At 47.5% G+C, this 24,229-nt stretch overlaps 1 protein-coding gene across 2 annotated transcripts; it reads right to left on the bottom strand.

Annotated features, from left to right (window-relative positions):
* Positions 1-9,470: 9,470 nt before the first annotated feature.
* Positions 9,471-23,969, bottom strand: PCYT2 (phosphate cytidylyltransferase 2, ethanolamine). 2 transcript variants are annotated; one of them, XM_083596121.1, is made up of 13 exons: positions 23,749-23,969; positions 18,888-18,976; positions 18,243-18,404; positions 17,677-17,743; positions 17,215-17,299; positions 16,065-16,109; positions 14,830-14,968; positions 13,701-13,783; positions 13,503-13,580; positions 13,223-13,288; positions 12,643-12,708; positions 12,207-12,295; positions 9,471-10,638 (listed from the first exon to the last, which is right to left on the bottom strand). In XM_083596121.1, exons 1-13 carry the CDS (start codon positions 23,829-23,831, stop codon positions 10,515-10,517), a joined length of 1,176 nt encoding a protein of 391 aa, XP_083452247.1. In that variant the 5' UTR covers positions 23,832-23,969; the 3' UTR covers positions 9,471-10,514. The 2 variants fall into 2 exon arrangements, with proteins under 2 accessions (XP_083452247.1, XP_083452248.1); XM_083596122.1 differs by lacking the exon at positions 23,749-23,969 and adding an exon at positions 22,947-23,171.
* Between the last annotated feature and the right edge of the window lie 260 nt (positions 23,970-24,229).

The following is a 24,229-nucleotide window of genomic DNA, read 5'->3' as shown; positions in this document are numbered from 1 at the left end:
GACTGCTCCTGTTCTCTCAGTGGTTGTGTAATTAAAAAGTCCATCAGGTTCTGGAGATCCCTTCATCCATCTCTGCAAGTACTGGTCCAATGTAATCATGCTGCAATGTTGGGGTCAGGTTTTGGTTTTTTTAAGGGTGACTGCAGGCAGTCACACTGACACTTCAATTCCCTCAATAATATCATCCTATACTGAACGCCTTACCCCATATCTTATCTGATAAGCATTTGCTGTTACTGTACAAGGTGAGACACCCCCATTTCATGAATATAAGTTGAAAAGAAGATCACAGCACATATAAGCATACGCTAAGGTGACCACAGTGTATAGTGGACGCAGGTGGTACTGTGGTCTAAACCACTGGGCCTCTTGGGCTTGTCGATCAGAAGGTTGGCAGTTTGAATCCCTGCTACGGAGTGAGCTCCCATTGCTCTGTCCCAACTTCTGCCAACCCAGCAGTTTGAAAGTATGCCAGTGCAAGGAGATAAATAGGCACCGCTGTGGTGGAAAGGTAAACAGCGTTTCCATGCGCTTTGGTTTCCATCACGGTGTTCCGTCGCGCCAGAAGCGGTTTGGTCATGCTGGCCACATGACCCAGAAAGCTGTCTGTGAACAAATGCCAGCTCCTCTAGATGTTAGATCCTGCCTGAGATCCTGTACCTGTACTTGCCTGGTTTCCTGCTTCGTGTCCTGCCTTTGCCCTGTCAGACTGACTCCTAGTGGATCCTTCAGATTCTGGACCAGTCCTGGACTGAGTTTCATGGGTTACCCCTGGGCCCAGCACACAGAGGTCCTTTACCTACCTTTTTACATCCACATAAGCTTAGAGGAACACCACGATGAGCTAGTCTCAATTGCTATGTTCTGCCTCCCTTCTCTGCCTCCATCCATCTTGGGAGACAATGCAGTTGTCCCACTTTGGGATAAGGACAGGAGTGTAAACACACTCGGAATGTGGCCTTGGGAGTACTATGAAAAAATGATCCTTTCTCTGCTTCCCCCCCCAAAACCCCCATTCCCTCCCTTTTTTCTGTTTTCAGTTTAATCTTGGAAATATCCAAGAACTTTGCTGTAAACTTTCCCACTCCCCAAACTTCTTGGCCCCAGGGGACGTTTTTTTTTCATGATTCCAAAAGCACAGCCATCTCAGACAGGCAGTGCCAGTTGCCCACCTACACATGGATTGGGTTCCTCTGTCTCCTTTAGGCTGCTCCATCATCCCACCAGTTAGCAGTTAATTCCACTGACATTTATTGACATTTGGAAGGTTGGGCGGAGTGGGGGGGGGAACCCTGGCTCTGTGGAGGCTGCCAGACACAGCACGCACCCTGCGGTAGCAATAACAAGCTAGCTCTACGCATCCTACCATTTCCATACTAATCACCTCCCCAACCCCAAACCACCTGCACGCCCAGACAGAAGCCCCAGGCCCTGGAAAGAGCCAGTGCCAAGGAGCAGTCGCTGCCACCCGTGCTGTAGAGCAGCAGGCAGGACAAGAAGTGCTCAGAGAATTCCACTGGCGACACTCAAAGATGAAAGAGTGATGCAGAGCCCCACATGGAGCCCAGTAACAAAGGGGCTGGGGAAGAGTACATAGATACACTCTGTGACACTGTGCTCACTCTGGTGCTAGAGAGGGAATATCTTTTTGTGGGCTTCTTTTCTACAGTTTAGGAATGTGCCCCCACCCCCCAATATGGCTCGACTACAACTTCCATCTTTCTTTGACCATTGGCTTCATCTAACAGAATCTAGAGAGCCACAGATTCTCCATCCCTGCATTAGATCCCCTCCATAAAAGACAAGTGAAGTTCAGGGAGCATAAAGACCATGGAAAGTACCCCGAAATTCCTAATTTTGAGGACAAGCTCCCTCCTTGTCCTGATTCTCAGGTGCAGCTATCACTCCACAGCTCTTAAACGGCCACTGGGTTAAGCAATTTACACAGCACTGGGTGCACTTGTGTGACTTATCCAAGTCAATCATCATCCCATTTACTGCAAAGCTGTAATTGCATCTGTACTGCCTTCCATTTACTCTGTGATGGCTTCAGATGAGAGTAGAAAATCCAAATGATGAGTCAAGTTAGAAAGCAACAAGCAGTGCCTTATCAAATGACCTTGCAGACCCTTTGATATCAGAATGGGAGCTATGAGCTTCACACACTAACACTTTCCACACAAATTGGGAGAGGGAGGGAACAGAGACACGACTGCAGCTCTGGTTTCAGAGTACCAGGTGAGGTGGCACTCTCAAAGAAAACAGAAGCAGCAGCAGTAGTTGCCTGCGAGGAGAGAAGGACTCCTTCCCAACCACTGAGTTTCTCCCCAAAAAGAACAAAGCCAGAGTGCTAACAATTTGGAAGAGAGAAAGTAGCTGTCAATTCCGCCCTATCAAAAGCATTCAGTATGTAATTTGGGGTGGGAAACCGGTGTTACTCCAGATGGTGTTTGGACTCCAACTCCCATCAGTCCCAGCCAGCATGGTCAGTGGTCTGGGGTGATGGGGATTGTGGTTCATTCCAGCAACATCTGGAGGGTCCTATCCCTGAACTGTAAGAGGCAAGCAGCCCTCTCAAGTGCTTGGTGGACAAGATGTGGTGGACAAGAGGATGAGGTGTCAGATATGTTCCTTTGTATATAGACCCCTTCCGGCACTAAGGGTGCTGTCACAAACAGGCTGAGGATATTGACTTCCTCTAAAGGTAAAAAAAGGGTAGTGGACCCATGGACAGTTAAGTCCAGTCAAAGGCAACTATGGGGTTGCGGTGCTTATCTCTCTTTCAGACCAAGGGAACCGGCGTTTGTCCACAGACAGCTTTCCAGGTCATGTGGCCAGCATGACTATACCGCTTCTGGCACAATGGAACACCGTGACAGAAACCAGAGTGCACCGAAATGCCGTTTACCTTCCTGCCACAGCGGTGCCTATTTATCTACAGTGGTACCTCGGGTTACCTACGCTTCAGGTTACAGACGCTTCAGGTTACAGACTCCGCTAACCCAGAAATACTGCCTCAGGTTAAGAACTTTGCTTCAGGTTGAGAACAGAAATCATGTTCTGGCGGCGCGGCGGCAGCAGGAGGCCCCATTAGCTAAAGTGGTGCTTCAGGTTAAGAACAGTTTCAGATTAAGAACGGATCTCCGGAACGAATTAAGTACGTAACCAGAGATACCACTGTACTTGCACTGGTTTGCTTTTGAACTGCTAGGTTGGCAGAAGCTGGGACGGAGCAACGGGAGTTCACTCAGTCACAGGGATTCGATCTGTCGACCTTTTGATCAGCAAGCCCAAGAGGCTCAGTGGTTTAGCCACAGCACCACCTGCGTCCCCATAGTCACCTTAACCATCCAGGGGTCCTTTACCTTTTACCTTGACTTCCTCTAAGACAGAGTCGCTCAGATAACACCAGTCCCAACTGAATTAATCAAACTAAATGTGAGAAGGAGGACAGAAGGCCCCTTTTGCAGTAGAAACTATTCTAAGGAACATTGTACTCAGAAGACAGCAGCTGTACCACAGCTAACAGAAACTTCCACAAGACATTTTCTCCAAGGAGCTCAGCTCTCTACTCCTTGTCATCTTATATAACTTCCACTGTATCTGACACAAATGCATCCTTTGAATCTTGTTTATGTGTTCCCACAGACACACAAAGTTAAGAACACCCAGAATAATGGAAGGGGTGAGGGAAAAGAACCCTCACAAACCAGCTACCAACAAAGCACTAATGGAGAGATGACCATAGATCAAAATCACCTGAGTGGTTATTGAAGAGCGCTTGCTCTCTCACCATCACTTGTACTAACCCCTCCAGCTACTGTTTTGTCACTGGGGTACTTCTAGATTCTTCCTGTGACATAAAATCAATTTCTTTGTAGCAGCGTTCTTCAAGCCCAAGCCTTGCTGGCTCCTGAAAGATACCAGACGATAAATAAAATACCCAAGCAGAGCGTTCAGAAATAAGATTTCACATTTAGTTCTAGCAACCAGGGCCAGAGCTCCATGGTGGAGTGTCTTCTTTGCATGCAGAAGGTACCAGTTGCCATCCTTGGTGTCTCCAGTACAAAGACTCCTGCCTGAAACTCGTCTATAAAGCAACAACCAATCAGTATAGACAATACTGAGCCAGGCTTACCAATGGCCTCATTCAATATAAGGCATCTCCCTATGTAATGTATTGAAATACCTTTTCCAAGAATTCGACAACATGCCATTGTCATAACATATAATTTGTCACACAATGTGCTTTATATTAACAGGCATTGGTGTGCAGCACATCTATTACAGTGGTAGGTACCTTGGTTGTTGAACTTAATCCTTTCTGGGAGTCCGTTTGACTCCAGGAGTGGTTCAAAAATCAAGGCACGGCTTCCGATTGGCTGCAGGAGCTTTCTGCACTCAACTGGAAGCCGTGTTGGACGTTCAGCTTCCAAAAAAGTTGGCAAACCAAAACACGCACTTCCAGGTTTGCTGTGTTCGGGAGCCAAAATGTCCAAGTACCAAGGCATTTGACAACCAAGGTATGACTGTATAGCAAGTATCCCATACTGTCAAAATGTTTTGGACTACAACTCCCATCAGCCACAACCAACACAGCCATGCTGATTGGTTGCTGAGAGCTGTAGCCCAAAGCAGCTGGAGGACATGAGGTTGGGGAAGGCTGATGTATGTTTTGTGCGGGCAAAGTTTTCATTCCCATTATAGTCTAACACAGTGTTTCCCAAACTTTGTAGTTTTTGGACTACAACTCCCATCATCCCTAGCTAGCAGAACTAGTGGTCAGGGATGATTGGAATTGTAGTCCAGAAACAGCTGGAGACCCAAGTTTGGGGGGAAATTGTCGAACATATACCCAGTTCTGCCATTGCTTCACATTCTAGTGATCAACAAAACAGAATCCTAGTAAGAGCAGGTTTGACTCTCAGTGGCTGGAATCACTAGAAAGGTGGGAAAGGTTTAGCACTTACTTCCACAGTGTCCCTAAATCATTATTTCACTCCCTCCCCTTTTAATGAATAGTACCCATTCACATGTGTGCCCATTCACAAATATATAGTACCCATTCACAAAGGAAAGTGCATGGCAACACTATTACGGTGAGACCAACCTGCCCTCATCCATAATGGTGTGCTACATCTTCTGAGGGCCCTCGCATACAAACTGTCCTTCTGCATGCAACTCACCTGTATGAAGCCTATCTTACACTGCAGGCTCTGTATTGGTCTGCTGATGCTCTTGGCCCCCAAAATTCACACTTGCTGCCCTGCTAATACTGACAAGAAAACGTGGGCCCCTCCAAACTGGTGTTTCGTTGTGGAAGTTTTCTGCAACGTGCTCTTGATACAATAATAGCAGTGCCTCCACTCCTTAATATTAAGCAATGGGTAGGCAGATCAAGCCAGAATTAAGGACTAGTTAAGATTCAGTTTCCCTTATTCCTTCCTGACCTTTGTACATAAGCACATCAGTCTAGGCTCCAAGATGAACGGAAAATTCCCCAAGATGTGTAGTGAACCCTTTTACAAACACAAAAAGTTCAGCACAGGTATTTTTAAGCATATATTGTGGTCATTTTTAATAAGTGGGTCACAGGGCATTCAGTTTCATGGTATAGTGGTACCTTGGTTCTCAAACGGCTTAGTTGTCGAACAAATTGGCTGCTGAATGCTGCAAACCCAGAATTAAGTGTTCTGGTTTGCAAACATTTTTCGGAAGCTGAACGTCCGACGCTCCTGCAGCCAATCAGAAGCCATGCCTTAGTTGTCGAACGGTTTCAGGAGTTGAACAGACTCCCGGAATGAATTAAGTTCGAGAACCAAGGTACCACTGTATCCCTGTAGGTCAGGCCAGCAGAAGCTTAGGGATTAAGTAAAGGTAAAGGTAAAGGGAACCCTGACCATTAGGTCCAGTCGTGACCAACTCTGGGGTTGCGGCGCTCATCTCGCTCTATAGGCCGAGGGAGCCGGCGTTTGTCTGCAGACAGATTTTGGGTCATGTGGCCAGCATGATTAAGCCACTTCTGGTGAAACCAGAGCAGTGCACGGAAACACCGTTTACCTTCCCGCCGGAGTGGTACCTATTTATCTACTTGCACTTTGACGTGCTTTCGAACTGCTAGGTTGGCAGGAGCAGGGACCGAGCAACGAGAGCTCACCCCGTAGCGGGGATTCGAACTGCCGACCTTCTGATTGGCAAGTCCTAGGCTCTGTGGTTTAACCCACAGTGCCACCCGCATCCCAGGGATGAAGTACTCTGTGTTAAACTTTACTGATTCTAAAAACTGGCCACAGGAACAGAATACTGGACTAGAAAGTGGACCATTGGGGTAATGTAGGCAGTGGCATTGGAAGAATCTTCAGTCCTCCAGATGTTATTAGGCTCCAACTCGCATCAGCCTGGCCAATGGCCCTGTTGTAGTCCAGGATCATCTGGAGAGCTCCAGGCTCCCCACTACTAGTTTAATGGAACAAGATTGCTCCTACAAGTGAGCGAGCAATGACTGCCAGGTCCCAGAGCTTTTATTGAGACAGGCAACAGTAAACAGCCTCCATTTGAAATTCATGAACCTTCCCCATAATCTAACTCCAAGTTCGTTACCATCTCCCATTCCCCAAGGGGGAAACAACCCATCAGCAAATGCCAGCACAGAAAGGCAGGGACCCACAGGCACTTTAAGAGCAGGGAAAATGTAAAATGCAAAAGGGTTTGTGATCAGAAAGAACAATAAGGTGTTGTGAGTAACTCCAGCTCCGCCAGGCACTGCTCATTGCATTTGATTGAGTAGACCTGAAGTTTCAGATTCAGGCTGCGAAGCAGCAGGGAAGGCAAAAATTAAATAAGTCTGACATTTTTAATAACAATTTTCAAACAGTTGGAAGCCAGCGGCAACTTCTTCCTATGGAAATGCACAGCCCGCGGTAGATTTGCCACTTTGGGCTGAGCTGTTTGCATTTAATGAAAAATCCTTTCCAAATCTCGCACTCTGCAGAAGCGGCCGGGCCCAGAGGAGTTTCAAGTTTCAGAGAAATTAATTCAAAAATGGTAACAAGGCGAAGATTAAAAACAAACATGAGATGCTCAGAAGGAGAGGAGTTTCAGGGCATGAATGCCACTTTGTTAAGGTTCCAGCGAGAGGTGGGATGGGGCACAGAGCTCAGTCAACGGCCCATAGGCAGGTGGCACTTGGCTAGGAAAGGAGGAGAGGAGGTGCCCAGGCCACAGCAGCCCCTCTTGTCCAGGTGGGCAGTCAGAGTGGCAAAGGAGATTGAAGCCCGGAAGTGCTGTGAAACTACTCCGTGCTCCCCAAAGACAATCTTCCTCACCAAATATTACATGTTTGGTGGCAGGGTCTTGAATCTGCCAGCCACTCTCTGCAGAAAACACAACATTATTGTTACAACTCTTAGGATGAACACAACAATTTCCTCTCCCCCCAACCCCACTACTGGTCTCCTTCCCACCTACCCTTCTACTGATCCTTCAAGGCCACTTCCCACTTCTTCCCTAGGAAACGAAAGCTACCCCTAGAAATCAATGGGCCAAGTGTCGTTAACAGCAGAGCCAAAGAAGCTAACAGAGCCATTCCATTTTCTAATGGAAGCCTTGTCCAAGTGAGAACAAAAAAGGGAACACAAACTTTGGCCAAAAAATAAAATAAAATAAAGGTTTAATGTTGTTGTTTAGTCGTGTCCAACTCTTCGTGACCCCATGGACCAGAGCACACCAGGCACTCCTGTCTTCCACTGCCTCCCGCAGTTTGGTCAAACTCATGTTGGCAGCTTCAAGAACACTGTCCAACCATCTCGTCCTCTGTCGTCCCCTTCTCCTTGTGCCCTCCATCTTTCCCAGCATCAGGGTCTTCTCTTCTCATGAGGTGGCTAAAGTATTGGAACCTCAGCTTCAGGATCTGTCCTTCCAGTGAGCACTCAGGGCTGATTTCCTTCAAAATGGATAGGTTTGATCTTCTTGATCTTTTTGATCTTCCATGAGACTCTCAAGAGTCTCCTCCAGCACCATAATTCAAAAGCATCAATTCTTTGGCGATCAGCCTTCTTTATGGTCCAGCTCTCACTTCCATACATCGCTACTGGGAAAACCATGGCTTTAACTATACGGACCTTTGTCAGCAAGGTGATGTCTCTGCTTTTTAAGATGCTGTCTAGGTTTGTCATTGCTTTTCTCCCAAGAAGCAGGTTTAATAAGGGATACTAAAAAAAGAATTTGAGGAGCACGTTGCTTAAACCATGAAGGCCAACCATAAAGACAGTCAACAAAAATCTTTAAATACGTTAACGACAGGAGACTGGCTAGGGAGGCGGTTGGACCTTTGCATGCCAAGGGAGTCAACAGTAGGGCAAAGGAGGCTAAGGAGAGTGCAGAGAAGCTGAACGACTTATTTGCATTTGGCTTCACAGCAGACAGGGCCTGCCTGCTCATGAGGCACAGTGAGGCAGCTGCCTCAGGGTGCCAGGCTCCTGGGGCAGTGCTGCCACTGCACACCCAGTGCGCATTGCCACAGGGCGGTGGGCTCCTGCCACTTGCTGCTGCAAACACCACCTGCTGCTTGCTGCTGCTGCTGCCTGGTGCTCATTGCTTCATCCTGCTCCTCCTTCACTGTGCCCATGCCACCCCACTGCTGCGGCCTACCCACTGCTGTGCCTTCGCCTCCTGGGGAAGCCCTGAAGGACTGGTAGTTGGGGTGTGTGGACTGTGGTGTGTGTGGCCATGGATTGGTAGTGGCAGGGGGGCACAGCTACAGCAGAGGGGGATCAGGAATCCAGGAGTGGCGAGTGTCTGTCAGTGGTGAGTGGCAGGGACAAGCTAGTGGGTGCCTGATGGCAACTAGAAGCTGGAGGGGGCACAGGCACAGGGGGAGTGGGAAGGAAGAAGCAAAGTGGCAAAATGTCACAGTTAGGGCCTTACAGCAGAAGATATAGAGCAGATCCCTATGCCTAAAATGACTTTCATTGCAAAGGGAGTCCAAGGAACTGAGGGAAATAGTGGTTATGAGAGATTATCTTTTAGGCTTTATAAACAAAATGAAAACTAACAAATTGCTAGGTGGTGCATCTTTGTGTATGTCGTGTTGCCGCTCCTCCCATCTTCAGACGTGAATTTCCCACTTAAAGAATACAGAAGTTTCTGGGAAATGTAACACAAGGCGCAGTCCCATACCCACCAACATTTCTCCGATGAAAATAGGAATGTCCCATTCCATAATGTTAATTTTACTATTTATACCCTACACACATTTTACTGGGTTGCCCCAGCACTCACAATGACCAAACACATGCTTCTCAGGAAGCCCAAAAGCAGGGCTAATAACAATAATATGGGGGCTATTGTTTTTTTGTTTGTTATTATGGTATGTATTTTGTACTTTTACATTGTAAACTGCCCTGTGATCTTCAGATGAAGGGTGGGATAGAAATTTAATAAATAAAATAAAGTAATCACTCCCACACAAGTAAGTCATCAACATTTTATTAATTTCCACCGCTGAAATTGTACAAGAGAGATAGAAAAGACACAGAGCCTGCCTGGACAGGGAAGAGCCCCATGGTCACATGCGCCCCCCCCATGTGTTTCCCACTACGCATGAAAAGATGCCTCAGACAGTGATCTGCACCTAGATCTCACCACAAAGCATTCAACTTTAGCAGCACAAAGCATTTTAAATACAATACGCAGTATACTGGGCTCAATCTATCTGATGTCTCCATCTCTCCGCACAAGAACCACAAGGCCCATTTGGATGAGAATGAAGCCGTGGTTGTGAAGCAACGTACTGGGGCTTTAGGATGGAGCTCCAAGCACATTCTGAAGATCTATGCGGTGAGAACATTGAGAATTGCAGTGCCACCAATCTCTTGCTTGGCCATAGTACAGAGTAGTGAGGGCCACTGTCTACCACCGGGGAACCCTGGGACTTGCCTAAGCTCCATCCACTGTTACAGCTTGGAAATATTTTGTAGGTACCAGATGCAAGGCAGTGTGTGCAAGCAGCAACAGGCCACTTAGAGAACCCTTTGTGCCCAAGCTAGGAAATGTAGTGGTCAGTCTGGCTTGGAGCCCAACTCCAGCAAGCACTGCTGTTGAGCAAATGCTCTGGGATCCTATTAATGCTGTAAGCAATGAGCCAGACCAGAAAGGACGGTTGTAAAGATTAAAAAATTGTCTCTGGCAGGCAGAAATCAGAGAGATGCTCCGAGATGCAGAGACTCAATAAGAAGTTGAGCAGAGATAACCCTGACTCCCCAGCTCCAATATGTCAGGTGAAATCACACCATGTTGCAAACATTCATTGGAATTGAAACCTGCTATTGAGAGGGCAATGTTAAAATCTTCCCATGGGAGTGGGCCTGGGCTAACTAGATAGCAGCATCCGGGATCTTCCCCACACACGGGAGAATTGTTACCACAGGCCTTCCTAAGGCTGGCAGCAGTATCCTCTCCTCCAGGAAAATATTGCTGCTCCAGGAGGGAAGGATTCTGCTACACTGTCCCCCATGCTAGCTCTCATGATCTTCCTGGCCTGCCTTCCCCAGGGCCCCTTCCTCCTCTCTTCTCTTCATGGCCTCCAGCACAGCCAATTCTTTTGCTTCTTTCTTTTGGTTCCGGGCTTCAAACTCCAACCTGCAACAATCGAGAAATCTGTATCAGCATGGAATATTTAAGTCCACTGTGCTCTTTCAATTGTAAGGACAATGATTTTATTATTTGTACCCCCACCCATCTGACTGGGTTGCCCCAGCCACACCGGGTGGCTTCCAACATGTATAAAAACATAATAAAACATTGCACGTTAAAAAGCTCCCCTGTACAGGGCTGCCTTCAAATGTCTTCTAAATGTTAGATAGTTACTCATCTCTTCGACATCTGATGGGAGGGCGTTCCAGGTTGCCACCACCAAGAAGGCCCTCTGCCTGGCTCCCTGTAGCTTCACTTCTCACAGTGAGGGAACTGCCAGAAGACCCTCAGTGCTGGATCTCTGTGTCCAGGCTGAACGATGGGGGTGGAGACGCTCCAAACAGCCGAGACAGAAAAAATACTACTCTGCTAAGCCACTCACTTCTGCTGCTTCAACATTGATCCCTCCTAGGAGAGACTCTGGACAAGTAAACCATCTAAGGCAACCATGTGCAAGACTCTACTTGAGGACCCAATGGCTTCAGGGATTCAACATTCTTAAAGGTGCCCGGAAAAGCCTGTTCAGAGCTCGGGAACCATCATGGGAACAGACATAGTCTAACCACTATCAGAATTGTGTGGGCAAGGACGAAGGATTTGCTCATGCTTCTTCAAACGGCCCTGGCAGCAGCACCAGACAGAATCCAGTATCGCAACAGACTGCTTGGTACAAAAGCTCTCCCTTGCCAAGACAGTCCTTAAAACAGCAAATGCAGTGCTCCAGGTAACTATTAAGGGACGCGGGTGGCGCTGTGGGTAAAACCTCAGTGCCTAGGACTTGCTGATCGTAAGGTCGGCGGGGTGAGCTCCCATCGTTCGGTCCCAGCTCCTGCCCACCTAGCAGTTCAAAAGCACCTCTAAGTGCAAGTAGATAAATAGGTACCACTTTATAGCGGGAAGGTAAACGGCGTTTCTGTGTGCGGCACTGGTGCTGGCTCGCCAGTTGCAGCTTCGTCACGCTGGCCACGTGACCCGGAAGTGTCTTCGGACAGCACCGGCTCCCGGCCTCTTGAGCGAGATGAGCGCGCAACCCTAGAGTCGGTAACGACTGGCCCGTACAGGCAGGGGTACCTTTACCTTTAGGTAACTATTATGCACACACCAATGGCTTACTCATACTTGCATAATAAATTCTGGTTGCCGTATCTGTTTTCAAAGAATTCAGAATGTGCTAGTACTGTCAAAACTGACAGAGGGCACAGCAACTAGAATATCAGGCAGTGGATAGTTGTAGACTTGAAACTATGGGGAGGCAGCAACGGTGCAGAGCACAGAATCTTTGTTCCAAGGCCCACACTTCTTGTTGGTTTTGAACATTGAAATGAAACTGTTGAAATTTCATCTTCAGGGATGTTGGAAAGTATTTTAGCTATTCCCATCTGTGAATTCGTGTTTAGTCTGTAATATGACTAGCATCGTACGGGACTCCAAAATAAAAGACAAGCAAGGAGTTATGGCACAGTAGAATCTAGGCCTTATTGTGCCAACGTGAACCAAAGTCAAGATCAGCCAACCTGTTTTTAATTATTCTTTTCACTATCAGATCTGTTGTGAGATTGTTGCCACTGTCCACCAGCCGGAAGATATTACGCTTCTTGGGTTCCTGCAAATATGGGGAAGAGAGATGAGAGGACACAAGGCAATGGCTCTTTAGAGGCATTCCAAAGAAGTTAACAACAGGCATTTGCCAAAATAGTTTCTGAATGCCCAATATGTGCCACAGCTGCAGGAAAAGCTGACAACTCAAGTGCATTCAAGGGAGGAACAGAACTGCACTTTCCCACAGCAAGGAGAGGCTTGCCACTTGGTCACACAAATGACAGGCCAAGCCTTATTGCCCAGTCACCCACATACTCATTTTTCAAAAACTCAGTACTCTTGCCATGCACTGTGATTTGGACAATAGATGGCATGAAATCGACACTAACCAGGAAGGAGTTTTCTGCTTACCTCATATGGATCTGACCCATTCTTGTCTGGTACCACCTCTGTCATTCCATGGCACACAAAGTCTACCTGCAGAGAAACAGCAATAGTCACTATCGCCTTCGCTCGCAGGCTCCCCTACAGTATGATGTGGCTACCTGTGAAACTTCAGAAGCAAAGGGACATATCTCTCAAGCGCTTGTCTACCACAGGTACAGTATGAAGGGAGACAACTGCCAGCAACTCACCCACAAAAATATAGGCAGTTACTTCCATGGCTGATCCAAAACATATTGGTACAATCATTAATATGTTCTCTTCCTCACAAGCATCCTGGTACTGCAGCCCACCCCTCATCAAATAGGGAACAATAGTCAGGCTGGGTACAGATGATAGCTTTTCAGAGCCAGAGGAGATGCTACAGAGTAATTGCTGCTAGCAATTCATGCATTCGTTCCCCTTTCCCCATGTGCCCCAGCATGTTCTCCGGCCAAATTAATTTACAGGTGTGTATAGATACTTCCTTTGTTCCCAAGAGCATACATTCCCCGCCCCAGTTAGTAGAAATCACACACACACAATCAATCAATGGAACTATACTCACCTTAAAATGATCCAGCAGATCAGCAGTGATGGAATAGGGAGCTCCAATCACCACCTCAGAAACATACTAAGAGGAGGAGGGAGGGAGAGAAGAAAACAGTCACTCTGGATTCCCACATCTGCCAATGGCTGTTTCAGTTACTGAACTCTGTATATCAGGCACCTTCCAGTGACATTTTTAAGCTTACCAGGTGGCCTACTACAGCCAGATGTGCTCAGCTTTATCTGGTGCACTCTGACCATGTCCTAGTTGTAAGGGGAAGATTTCATCTAATACTCACCCTGCAGGCTAGAACACTGAGGGTTCGTTCATGCACATTCATGATTGGATAGTTCTTGCCTTTGTACAGATTCACTTCCTACGATTAAAATATGACAATCAGCACAAGTGGAAGTTTTGCATTCCCAACCCTCACTCCCTCCCAGCTGAGATGAGAAGGAACGAATGACCAACCCTGCCTGGGCAGTGTGATACCCACCTGGTCAAAATGTAGCCCCACAATGATATAAGGTCGCTTTGCTATCTGGTGCGCTTTCTCCAGGAAGTCCACATGACCAACATCTGGAGAGTGTATGTATTAAGGATAAAAGCCTGTGGCACAGAATGAGAAGTAGCGACTTTCTGTTTGCTTCTCATAGACTCTATGCTTCTTTTCCTGGTAGTCTCAGCAACCGCTGTGACAATCTGAGTTACTATGGTTTGGATGCACACAGACACTCAGCGCTGGAGCAACTGAGTAGCTGTGGAAGTGAACTTACTGCATTGTTTACAGACTTCCAATACCCTATATCAGGGATCAAGCGCAAGGGAAACCAATTCTACAGTTGACATAAAAAATCTTGGCACAGCACTGATGGTTTGGCACTTGTGACAGGTGGCTGAGACCAGCAAATGAATCATGTATGCGTAGGTCTATCAAATGCAAAGTGAAGGCCGGGGGAAGGTGGGTTTCCTTTATGGGAGGGGGAAAACACGGAAAGCCCTGTTTAAGGCATGTCTGTACACATCCTTTATTGTTCATGTGCCTTTCCCTCAACCATTGTAGCGGCAGCAGCTAAAATGTAACAGACTGGGATGCATTGGAATGCGTGATACAGGATGAATCAGGCAGAGTTCAGCTTTTTCGAAGATGGTTGTTAGAGTTTATAACTCAAAGACTCCTGGGCTAGTTTGGCTATCACAGCAAAAAATTCTTAACACATATGGTTTTAAAGAGGAAGTGCAAAAGCCTATGTTTTGAGCTGACTGTATTTCTGGCACATCAGTAAGGAACCTGGGCTTAAAATACACTCTCTACTACAGTAGAAACTGTAGAAGGGGTGGCAGTGCCTTGCAGGGTCTGAGTCAGACAAGAACAACTATAGCTGACTTGTTCTCCTCAGAGTGGTACAATCCACAGAGTTCCATGGGAAGAGCGATTGATTGTTAAACCACTCTAGGAGGGGAATAGGGGTTTCTTAACAACTTTCAACAAAACAAAACAAAAGCAAAACACAGCAGGGCCATTTGAGACCTGGGGTACAGTAAGACCAAACACAAGGTGTCAGGAACCCGTAATTTGCCTCACAGACACCTCCTTCCACCCGGGCCAAAAGGAAACAGGATACGAAAGAGGTCAAAAGCACCAGCCACGTAGATTATAGTATCTCCTGGCTGTGGCTCCTTGCCAGATGCAAACTGGATGATCTTCTGGGATGTCTGCAGAAACTGGGAAACTCCGGTCCAGGGGCTGTGACTTTTAGGGCACTGGAGAAAAGAGTACAACTTTAATACCTTGGCAGGCTTCAGTTGGGATGAGTTGTGAAAGAAGCAGACTGAAATGTCATTGAGAACACACTCCTAGCACAGGCATGCCACACAGTCAACACAACATCCCACCTTTATCAATAGGCGCTTGCAGACAGATGTTTACTGCCAGATCAATGCACAAAAGTTTTTGGTTTTTTTTCAGTGTCCATGTGATATTGTAGACAAAATACCAGCCCATATTTTTACCCCATTTGATCTGGATTTCCCCTTTCTGGGAGAAATCCGGAAAGTAAAAAAGAAAACTTTGATGACTCATTTGAGATATCTCAACAACCTATTTGTAGAGTTTAGCTCCACCACGCGGCAGCAATAAGTACTGCTTCTACAGCTAGTTTAGTCAACCAATCTGATATACACACATTACAACGCTGGCGCCAAAGCACACATTCCTGAGGCCAGGAAAAAAAGCACAAAGTTTTTCCAAGACACAATAAGCTTCCACGTGACTCAACTGTATAACTTGGCAGATACTAAAGGTATTTCAGCTGGCCGAAATAGATATTCCATTGAAATCCTGGTGAGACTAGAAATCAGCTGCAAAACCCCCCAATCTCCTTGATCACTGAGCTGATGTTCACACCAACAAGCTTATCTTTTCACAAGTAACTCTCAACAAAACAACAGGAGATAAAGTGGCATGAATAAGCAGATACTTTCTTGGCCATATTAACAGTTAACACCAGATGAAGCTGCATGTCTGCCACGATTGTCAGGATGAAAGCTGCAATTCATATCTTTTAATCCTTCACTAGATTGGGAGATAAAACCACTACAGCTTGTCCCACCCATTCTCTCTGTGGCTTTTTCATCTTCATTTTACCCTGTTGTGAATAGTGTGTTGCGTATCTAGTAGTTACTTAACCATGACATTGTCCCAGATTCTGCCTGTTCCCATCACACCCTCCACTGTTGAAGTCAGGTCTGCTCAGGGTAAAACCGGGCAGGGAAAAGCCACAGTAAAAAATGCAAAACCACACAGCATGCAGGAATCACATCCCAGGCTTCATTTGCAGTCACTGGAAATGGTACTCACTTTCCCAAAGTTATCTGCGTGCTTCCGATAATCCATGTCTTCATCCTAAGAGAGAAAGCAAGCATGTCAATGAATTGTGGAAAAATGCCTATACGACTTTCTAGTTAAGGAAGGAAACACAGGGTGCTAGGGATCAGAAATGGCAAGGGTGGGAAGTTTATTGCCCTCCAAAGGTTGCTGGACTCCAACTCCCATCAGCCCCATCCAGCAAGGCCAATGGTCAAGAGATGATGGGAATTATGGTCCAGCAACCCCAGGATAGTCACAGGTTCTCCACCCTTGTGATAGGGCATAGCTGCCATCACTCAAGTTTTCCCACCCTAAGTACATAAAAGGAGTCCTGCTGGATGAGACCAAAGGCCCTTCTAGTACAGCGTCCGTTTTTCACAGTGGCCAGCCAGATACCTATGGGAAACCTGCAAGTGCAGCAGCCCTCTCCCCACCTGTGATTCCCAGCAATTGATCTTTGGAAGCATACTGCCCCTCGACACTGGAGGTAGTACAAACATTTCACATCCATGTAAAGAAGACAATCTCTCGGTTCAAACTAAAACAGACACTTAATGGGACAGTGTTTGGTTTCCGTCTTCAGCCCACGCACATCAAGATGCAAAGTGAAACTCAAGATCAAATGCTTCAATTCCACAACCCCATGTATATCTTCAGGACAAGCCATCATGCCCACAAGGCAAACGGCAACAATCTGACACCAACACACAAATATACATGTACACACTCCTGACCTGTGATGTCCTGTACCATTCCCCAGGCATCCCACCTGAAAACCCTGCTCCCTAATCCCATCGCTGCCATCTGATGACCTACATGAACAGCTTCTGAATCCCTTTCTTCCCTCCTTGCCAGTCCATCAACACAGTACACATGGTCTAAACACTAAGAGTGATAATTCTGTGCAGATTGCAAAGGCCACTTCATCAAACATATGCTTTTTCTCTTTGCTTTTGGCACCTACTGCCTCAAAGGCTTCTGCCAAACAGCTTCTAGTCCTGGCACACGGAAGCAGCAGAGCTTGCTACAATCTGTCCAGGAAGCAATCTCAGATCAGAAAGCCCGGATTGCCTTGGTAAGTCAATGTAGCCAAGAAGCCCCGTTCCCCACCTCAAACTCTCAAACTCTTTCATTGACTCACAATGTTGCTGTGGTGAGCCTTGGTCATGAGCAGCATGCGGCCAACCAGATCTGTGGTGGATACTCCCTGAGTGCGCTTACATTCCCTGCAATAAGACAAGCTCAGAGTGAGACAGGGGCCCTTGGCAATGGCTACTCACCATGTTCACACTATGCTCACATTCACATCTCCTTCCTGCCCCAAGATTATCTCTGAAGCACACCACATTTATATGGGGACAAGGGAATAGCATCAAGAAGACTACTGTAATATTGACACTGAAGCTAAATGGGCTCAGGCACGGCCAGAATTTCTGCAGGAGGCCACCTGGGAATTGACATGTACACATTTCGAACTGTATGGAAGGAAAGCAAGATACAAACGCAATGAATAAAATTAACCGATCCGCTCGGCAATGTTTCGCTATTCTGATACGGGGACAGATTTTGAGCAGGGCAACAACTGTTCTAAGCAGGGCGTCACCTGTATCTCCCAGCATTCTTTACTTCCTCGTAGGTGTCCTTGCCATCCACAGTAAGTGTGATATCATCTGTGAAGGGAAGGGGGAAAAACAGATCATTGCCGGCAAATTAGAGAAGCTGCCTAGGAAGACTAATCGGCGAAAGCCTAAAACTACACACCACAGTTAAGTTATGGTGAACTTGTGTATATGAGCAGGCCTGCCTTCTCTAAAGCTGGGGGAAGCTTTAGTCCACTGCCCTTCCCAGACTAGATGAGAAAGAGCACTGTGGATCAAACAGAATCCTTTGGGAACACGGATGTAGTAATTTTAGATAACTTGAGTGTTGTTCTGCAGACAGTATTGGTCTCCGTTTTATTTCTGTTCCCCAAAGCATCCTACTCCTTTTTGGAGCACACCTCTATGGTTTTAGTGTATGCTGAGGAATGGATAAAGTCCAGGATAGTGAATGAACATGAGATTTACTGGCAAAGACAGAAAACCATTTATTTTAGCCTGAGAGCCACAGTTAAATGCAACTGGGCCGATCATTCACAGATAACCAGCTAGAAGAGTATCAGGTACTCACTCCCATGTACACAGAAGTCACAGTTGTATTTATCCAGCGTTTCCAATGTTGTGACATAAGGAGCTCCTGGTACAATCTCGTCCACCCACTTGATGGCCTTCACCATTTTGTATCTCTCCTCTTGAGTGAAGACAGGGGGTCCTTTATGCTTGGAGATCTCCTCTGAGATTTAAGACAGAGAGAGAGAAGTTTGTTAATACCAGGTCTGCGTGCGTTCAACAGGTCCATACGTTTCCTAAGCAAACTGGCATCTCGCATCCTAAAGAGTTCCTAGTCCTCATTGCTTCAGAATAAGCTTTGGAAAAATATGGGCAGTAGAAGGTGAAGTCTCAAAAGGCTAGACATGGCTTTAAGCGGACAGAAAGACAGTAATTCATCCCTCTCCTCTCTCACAATACACCTCTGACTACTAGATGCTGGAAAAAACCAACACTACTGTCATGCTTAGGCTGTGAGCATCTCAGTGGCATCAGGCTAGCCACCCCCAGATTGTGGACTGTGAAATCATGCAGATGGTAGGGGGAGAATCTAGCCATATTGTTACATATTCTGACTGAAAGGAATTTGCTGCTCACAATTTCACTTTCTGGGTTTCTTTCCAGGGGTGCTTCTGTAACAAGGAGAAAAGTGGACCAATTTCCTTACCATCTGTGTGGACTCCTACGATCAGATAATCACCCATGGCACGAGCTTGCCGCAGCTGGTTGGAGTGCCCATAATGCACCATATCATAGCTGCAAAAAAGAATAGAAAAGACAAAGGGGCTTTTGTGAAGAACTTGCCCTGGTACTGACTGTTATCACAAGACTCTCATCTTGTAATGCTCATAGTACACCAGTCAATGCATCATTTCAGCCAGCTATACCACTAATACCGGTTACTGATGATGGAAAGGTGCACACAAGCAGCAAAAGATTTTAGTCCTCGTTACATTTATGCTCTTCTGTTAAACATAGATCTGCTCATATCTCTGCATCTCATTTTTGCTCATTGTTACATCATCTGCACTGAGAGGCCCATTGTATTGCTTGATGAATGGAAAACCACAAATGTGCATGATTAAATTATTCAGCCTGAAGACAACCACAAGTGGAAAATCCCAACTTGATTTTAATATTGCAGGAATCTCCAATCTGGACAGATAACTGGCAATAAGGTGAAGGGTTTGCCTGCCTTCAGTTGCCATTTTCAATAGAGAGGGAGGCCTGTGAGGGCAGCGATGGTCACACATGTTTTGCTAAAATGACACAGGGAAGAATTCATAGACCACTTTTGCTTATAACTTGGAGAAATACTCATGGTAAAATCAAAGGTGTAATGAGAGCAAAATTATGCTAATATGGGTTACAAATTAATGAAAAAGACAGCAAAGCCTGAGGAGAGCATGAATTCTTCAGGTTTAATCTAACTCTGGTCCAGAAGGTAGCAACTACATAATTAGACTAAAGGCAAGCAGTTACTAATAGGGCTCTTAGTTATGATTTTGCAATTTAGAATGTGTCTTGGTGCCAGCAGTCCCAGGGGTTATCTTCCAGAAGCCACATGGCTTCAAACCTAGTTACCATGACAACACCTGGAAGGGTTCCAGGTGCCATTTGCCCCCTTCCTTGGTAACCCTCATTGGAGTCACGGAGGTAATTGATACAAGCAGCTTCTACGCTTCAGAACACACCAAGAGAAGTGATCGCATGCAAGATGTTGGACTCATTGTGCCCCACAGCTCCAAAGAATTTCCTGGTAACATAAACCCTTTGCTCAGTCACTGGAAATATTCCTGGGACCTTCCCTTAAGGTCCTAGGCTTACTCCATTTCAATAAGGACATGCTGTTCCTCCATGGAATTCCTTCTCAAGGCTTATCGTACTATTAAAATATTAGACTGCTGTAATACCAGATAATATCTATCGCTAACAAGGCAATTGAGACGCTTAATGAAAATTGACCTTGCCTGCTCTCACATGGAATGCACCCTCCCACTCAGATTATGCAGGAAATTTTAGTCCCACTTCTTAAAGCAGAATGCTATGAACAAACTGCAAACCAGATGGCAAGGAATCTTGCATTAATTATGACTGCATACACAAATATTTCTGAATGCCGGAGTAAGCACAGGAAGCACAGTAAACTATTTGTTAATCAATCTCTCCCCAAGAGTTTGATCCCTCCTCCCTCCTCAACCACCCCCAAATGTAGTTTCTGCCCATTGCATCTAAACTCCCTGGTGCTGCTTAGCTCCACTATATTGGCTCTCTACTCCAATTCCTCTCCTGAACCCCGAAAGGAGAGTGAAACCCCTCTGTACTCCGCTGAAAACACCCTCAGCACAGAAAGTTAAACCCAAAGGCTTCTACTCATTTCTCATCTTTCTTTACCTGTCACCTTTGATGCATTTAATTACTTTCTATTATTTGACTTCCTTTGTGACTGTCCTCCAGTGATTCTCCTACCTGTCTAAACAATCTTTGAATGTTTATGTGAGTAGAACCTTTCCTTCTCTCCCTTGAAGATATGTTTTTGAGCCTCTACTATTCTTTCTACACACTGTCCCCAGGTGACCTCATTAAATCTCATGAATTCAGTATCACCTATACACTAAGAGGACGTCCAGCTATTTCTCTCTACCTCAGAACTTCCTTCCATCAATCACTCATCTGCCCGTCTTATATTTCTTCTTGGAGGGTTGACCTAACTTACTTTACACAGTTGCTGAGATGGAGAAAAAGTGGGATAGCTGCTGTGTGGAGGGAGGGGTAGCTAATGACACAGAAGACAGAATCAGAATTCAAAATGACCCTAACAGATCGGAGAACTGGGCCTGGGCTAACAAAATAAATTTTAATAGGGACAAATGCAAGGTTCTGCACTTAGGAGGAAGAACCAGATGTACAAATATAAGATGGGGGACATCTGGCTTACTAGCAGTACATGTGAAAAGGACCTAGGGGCCTTGGTGGACCACAAGTTTCACATGAATCAACAGTGTGATGCAGCAGCAAAAAAAAGCCTATTCTAGGTTGCATTAACAGACGTATGGTGTCTAGATCAAGGAAAGTAATAGTACCACTCTGTTCTGCCTTGGTCAGACCACACCTGGAATACTGTGTTCAATTCTGGACACCACAACTTAAGAAGGATGTTGACAAGCTGGAACATGTGCAGTGGAGGGAAACCAAGGGTCTGGAAGGGTCTGGAAACTAGGCCTTACAAGGAGCACTTGAAGGAGCTGGGTATGTTTAGCCTGGAAAAGAGGAGACTGAGAGGAGATATGATAGCCATATTCAAATATCTTAAGGGCTTTCACATGAAAGATGGAGCAAGCTTGTTTTCTCCTGCTCTGGAGGGCAGGACTCAAACCAATGGCTTCAAGTTACATGAAAGGAGATTCCAACTTAACATTCAGAAAAACTTTCTGACAGTAAGAGCTGTTCAGCAGTGGAACAGACTCCCACAAGAGGTGGTGGGCTCTCCTTCCTAGGAAGTTTTAAAGCAGAGGTTGGATGGCCATCTATCATGGATGCTTTAGCTGGGATTCCTGCATTGCAGGGGGTTGGACTAGATGACCCTTGGATCCCTTCCAACTCTTAGTCTAAGATTCTGTGATTCTATGATAGAGAACCTACATCTAAGCAGTATACAAAAAATAGTACAACCGACAGATCCTACCCATGGTTTAGGACATGGGTGGCGCTGTGGGTTAAACCACAGAGCCTAGACTTGCCGATCAGAAGGTCGGCGGTTCGAATCCCCGCGACGGGGTGAGCTCCTGTTGCTCGGTCCCTGCTCCTGCCAACCTAGCAGTTCGAAAGCATGTCAAAGTGCAAGTAGATAAATAGGTACCGCTCCAGCGGGAAGGTAAACGGCGTTTCCTGCGTTGCTCTGGTTCGCCAGAAGCGGCTTAGTCATGCTGGTCACATGACCTGTACGCCGGCTCCCTCGGCCAATAAAGCGAGATGAGCGCCGCAACCCCAGAGTCGGTCACGACTGGACCTAATGGTCAGGGGTCCCTTTACCTTTACCTTACCCATGGTTTAGAAGCTAATAGACAGACGAGGGGGGGGACAGTAAGGAAAGGGAGAGGCAAACAGGTAGCACTTTATAAATTGCTCCAGAACCCTCCCTGCAGCACCAAGTTGGGGAAACAAGGATAACAGGGAAAATACTGAACTCAAAAGTTAATGCACTTAACTTCCCACACCAGGTGGTGACCAGAGGCAATAATAAGGGTGGGCTATTTGGCATTTCAGAACTTTGTACAGAGCAGTGTGACTTTGTATCATTTCCTGCTGAGGTGACGTTTATGCCAGTTACAACCTCCTGGCCCATTTACAATCATGGTGAACAGGCCCAGGGGGGAATTTCATTGAGGCCCAATAAACCCAACCCATGACAATAAGGTACAATTTAGGCCATAGGGTAGTCAAAAGATAGCGATGAGCAAACATCATTTTGCAGCCATGAACCGTACACACCTCTCGGAACGAGGGGAATTCAGGGCACAGGATAATCCAAAAGCGCGTCTCAACGTGGAAATTTATGTTTACAACCGTATTCAAGCTCCAAAGTCCCTGCTACGTAACCCCGAGACGAGAACATCCAGTCCCTTCAATGGGATAAGTTTAGTAGGGCCACAGGAACCAGCCAGCTTCGGGATCGAGCCAATCAGGAGCGACGGCGCCACCCACAGAAGCTTCGCTGCCCACTTACCAGCGGGATCGCAGCCAAGAGCCGGGGCTCTGCGATTGGCGCTCTCCAACCGCGAGCGCTCAGCTGATGCGAATTGGCCCGCCGATCTCTTCCACCCACATTCAGAGCAACCCGTTGCAAACCCTGCGCTAGCAGCGGATACCGTAGAGACAGAAGCCCCGTCGAAACGCAGAGAAGGGGGAGCCGAAGAGTGTCCGCCAAGAGAGAAAAGCAAACAAGAAGGTCGGAGCCTGCCCGGTTAACGGGCAGCAGCTTCGGTTCCAGGCGAGCATGATGCAGGAAGCCCTCCCTCCACGTGCATGCGGTACACACACACACACGACACACACAACGCGCGTTTCCCCCGTGAGCGGACGCACGCCGCGATTCGGCGGCTCCTCTACCCGGAAGCAAGCCTGCCCGCCCCACCGAGCTTGTGGACTCCCTCCGCTAAGCGCGCAGGGCAGCAGCAGCAGCCTCCTCCTCTGGACCCCGCGCTGCCCGCGTCCCCCGGAGGAGCTTTGGCAGCGGCGCACAGAAAGCCCGAGGGGGCACCTGCCGTGGAAATGCCCCACGGCGGGTGACAGGAGCGCCGCCGTCGCGGACGCGAGCGCAGCCCAGCCGAAAGCAGCGCGGACGGGCGTTGCTATGGGGACAAGGGGCAGCCGCTTCGGGGCGACGGCGGCAACCGCGGCAAAGCGAGCGGTTGCCATTGAAATACCCGGGGAAGCGTCTCTGCTGCTGGTGCTGCAGGTGGGCCCCGTCCCGTCCCCCTCGGAAACGGGCTTGGCTGCCTCCCCCGCCCACCCACCCAAGCGCTCACCATCCGTCGCACCACACGCGCACGGGCCGGTTGGCGCCTTTGCCAGAAGGGGAGGAGGCCCCGGCAGCTCCGTTCCGCAGCATCTCCGGCCAGCGAGTGCCGGGCTCTTGGGCGGCTGGCCTGACCCCGGCGCTGTCACTCGCTGGGACCTCCCTCGTCACGTGGTCAGGGAGGAGCCGCAGCTCTCGAGCGCGCAGCCATCTTCGGTGGCCGTCACCTGACCAACAGGCGGCGCGCGCCCTCCCCCGGCTGCCTTGCGGCGCGCGCGGCGCCCCGCCCCCTTCACAGGAACCGTCTACTGAGTGGGGACCGGGCGCCCCGTTCTCTCGGTCCTTCAGCGCTGCACCATCTCCCTTGCGCCGGACGCTCACCGGCCTTCCTCCGCTGCTGGAGACATTTGAGCTCTTTTCCGCGCCAGATGTAAGCCTTTGCATCATAAGAAGCAAATTGGCGCCTGTTCCCTACCCCAGGACCCTCAAAT

This window comes from Podarcis filfolensis, assembly GCF_964270895.1.
Source record: "Podarcis filfolensis genome assembly, chromosome: 2".
Classification (NCBI taxonomy): Eukaryota; Metazoa; Chordata; class Lepidosauria; order Squamata; family Lacertidae; genus Podarcis; species Podarcis filfolensis.
This window is presented reverse-complemented; position numbering and strand designations above follow the sequence as displayed.

Excerpts from the sequence above, each read along its gene's own strand:
- PCYT2 (XM_083596121.1), bottom strand. The coding sequence starts at position 23,831 with ATGCTGCGGAACGGAGCTGCCGGGGCCTCCTCCCCTTCTGGCAAAGGC. Across the intron at positions 17,300-17,676 it reads AAGAATGCTGGGAGATACAG|GGAATGTAAGCGCACTCAGG; the intron begins GTGACGCCCTGC and ends GTCTTATTGCAG. Across the intron at positions 13,784-14,829 it reads TGGTGCTTTTGACCTCTTTC|ATGTTGGTCATGTGGACTTC; the intron begins GTATCCTGTTTC and ends TACACTCTCCAG.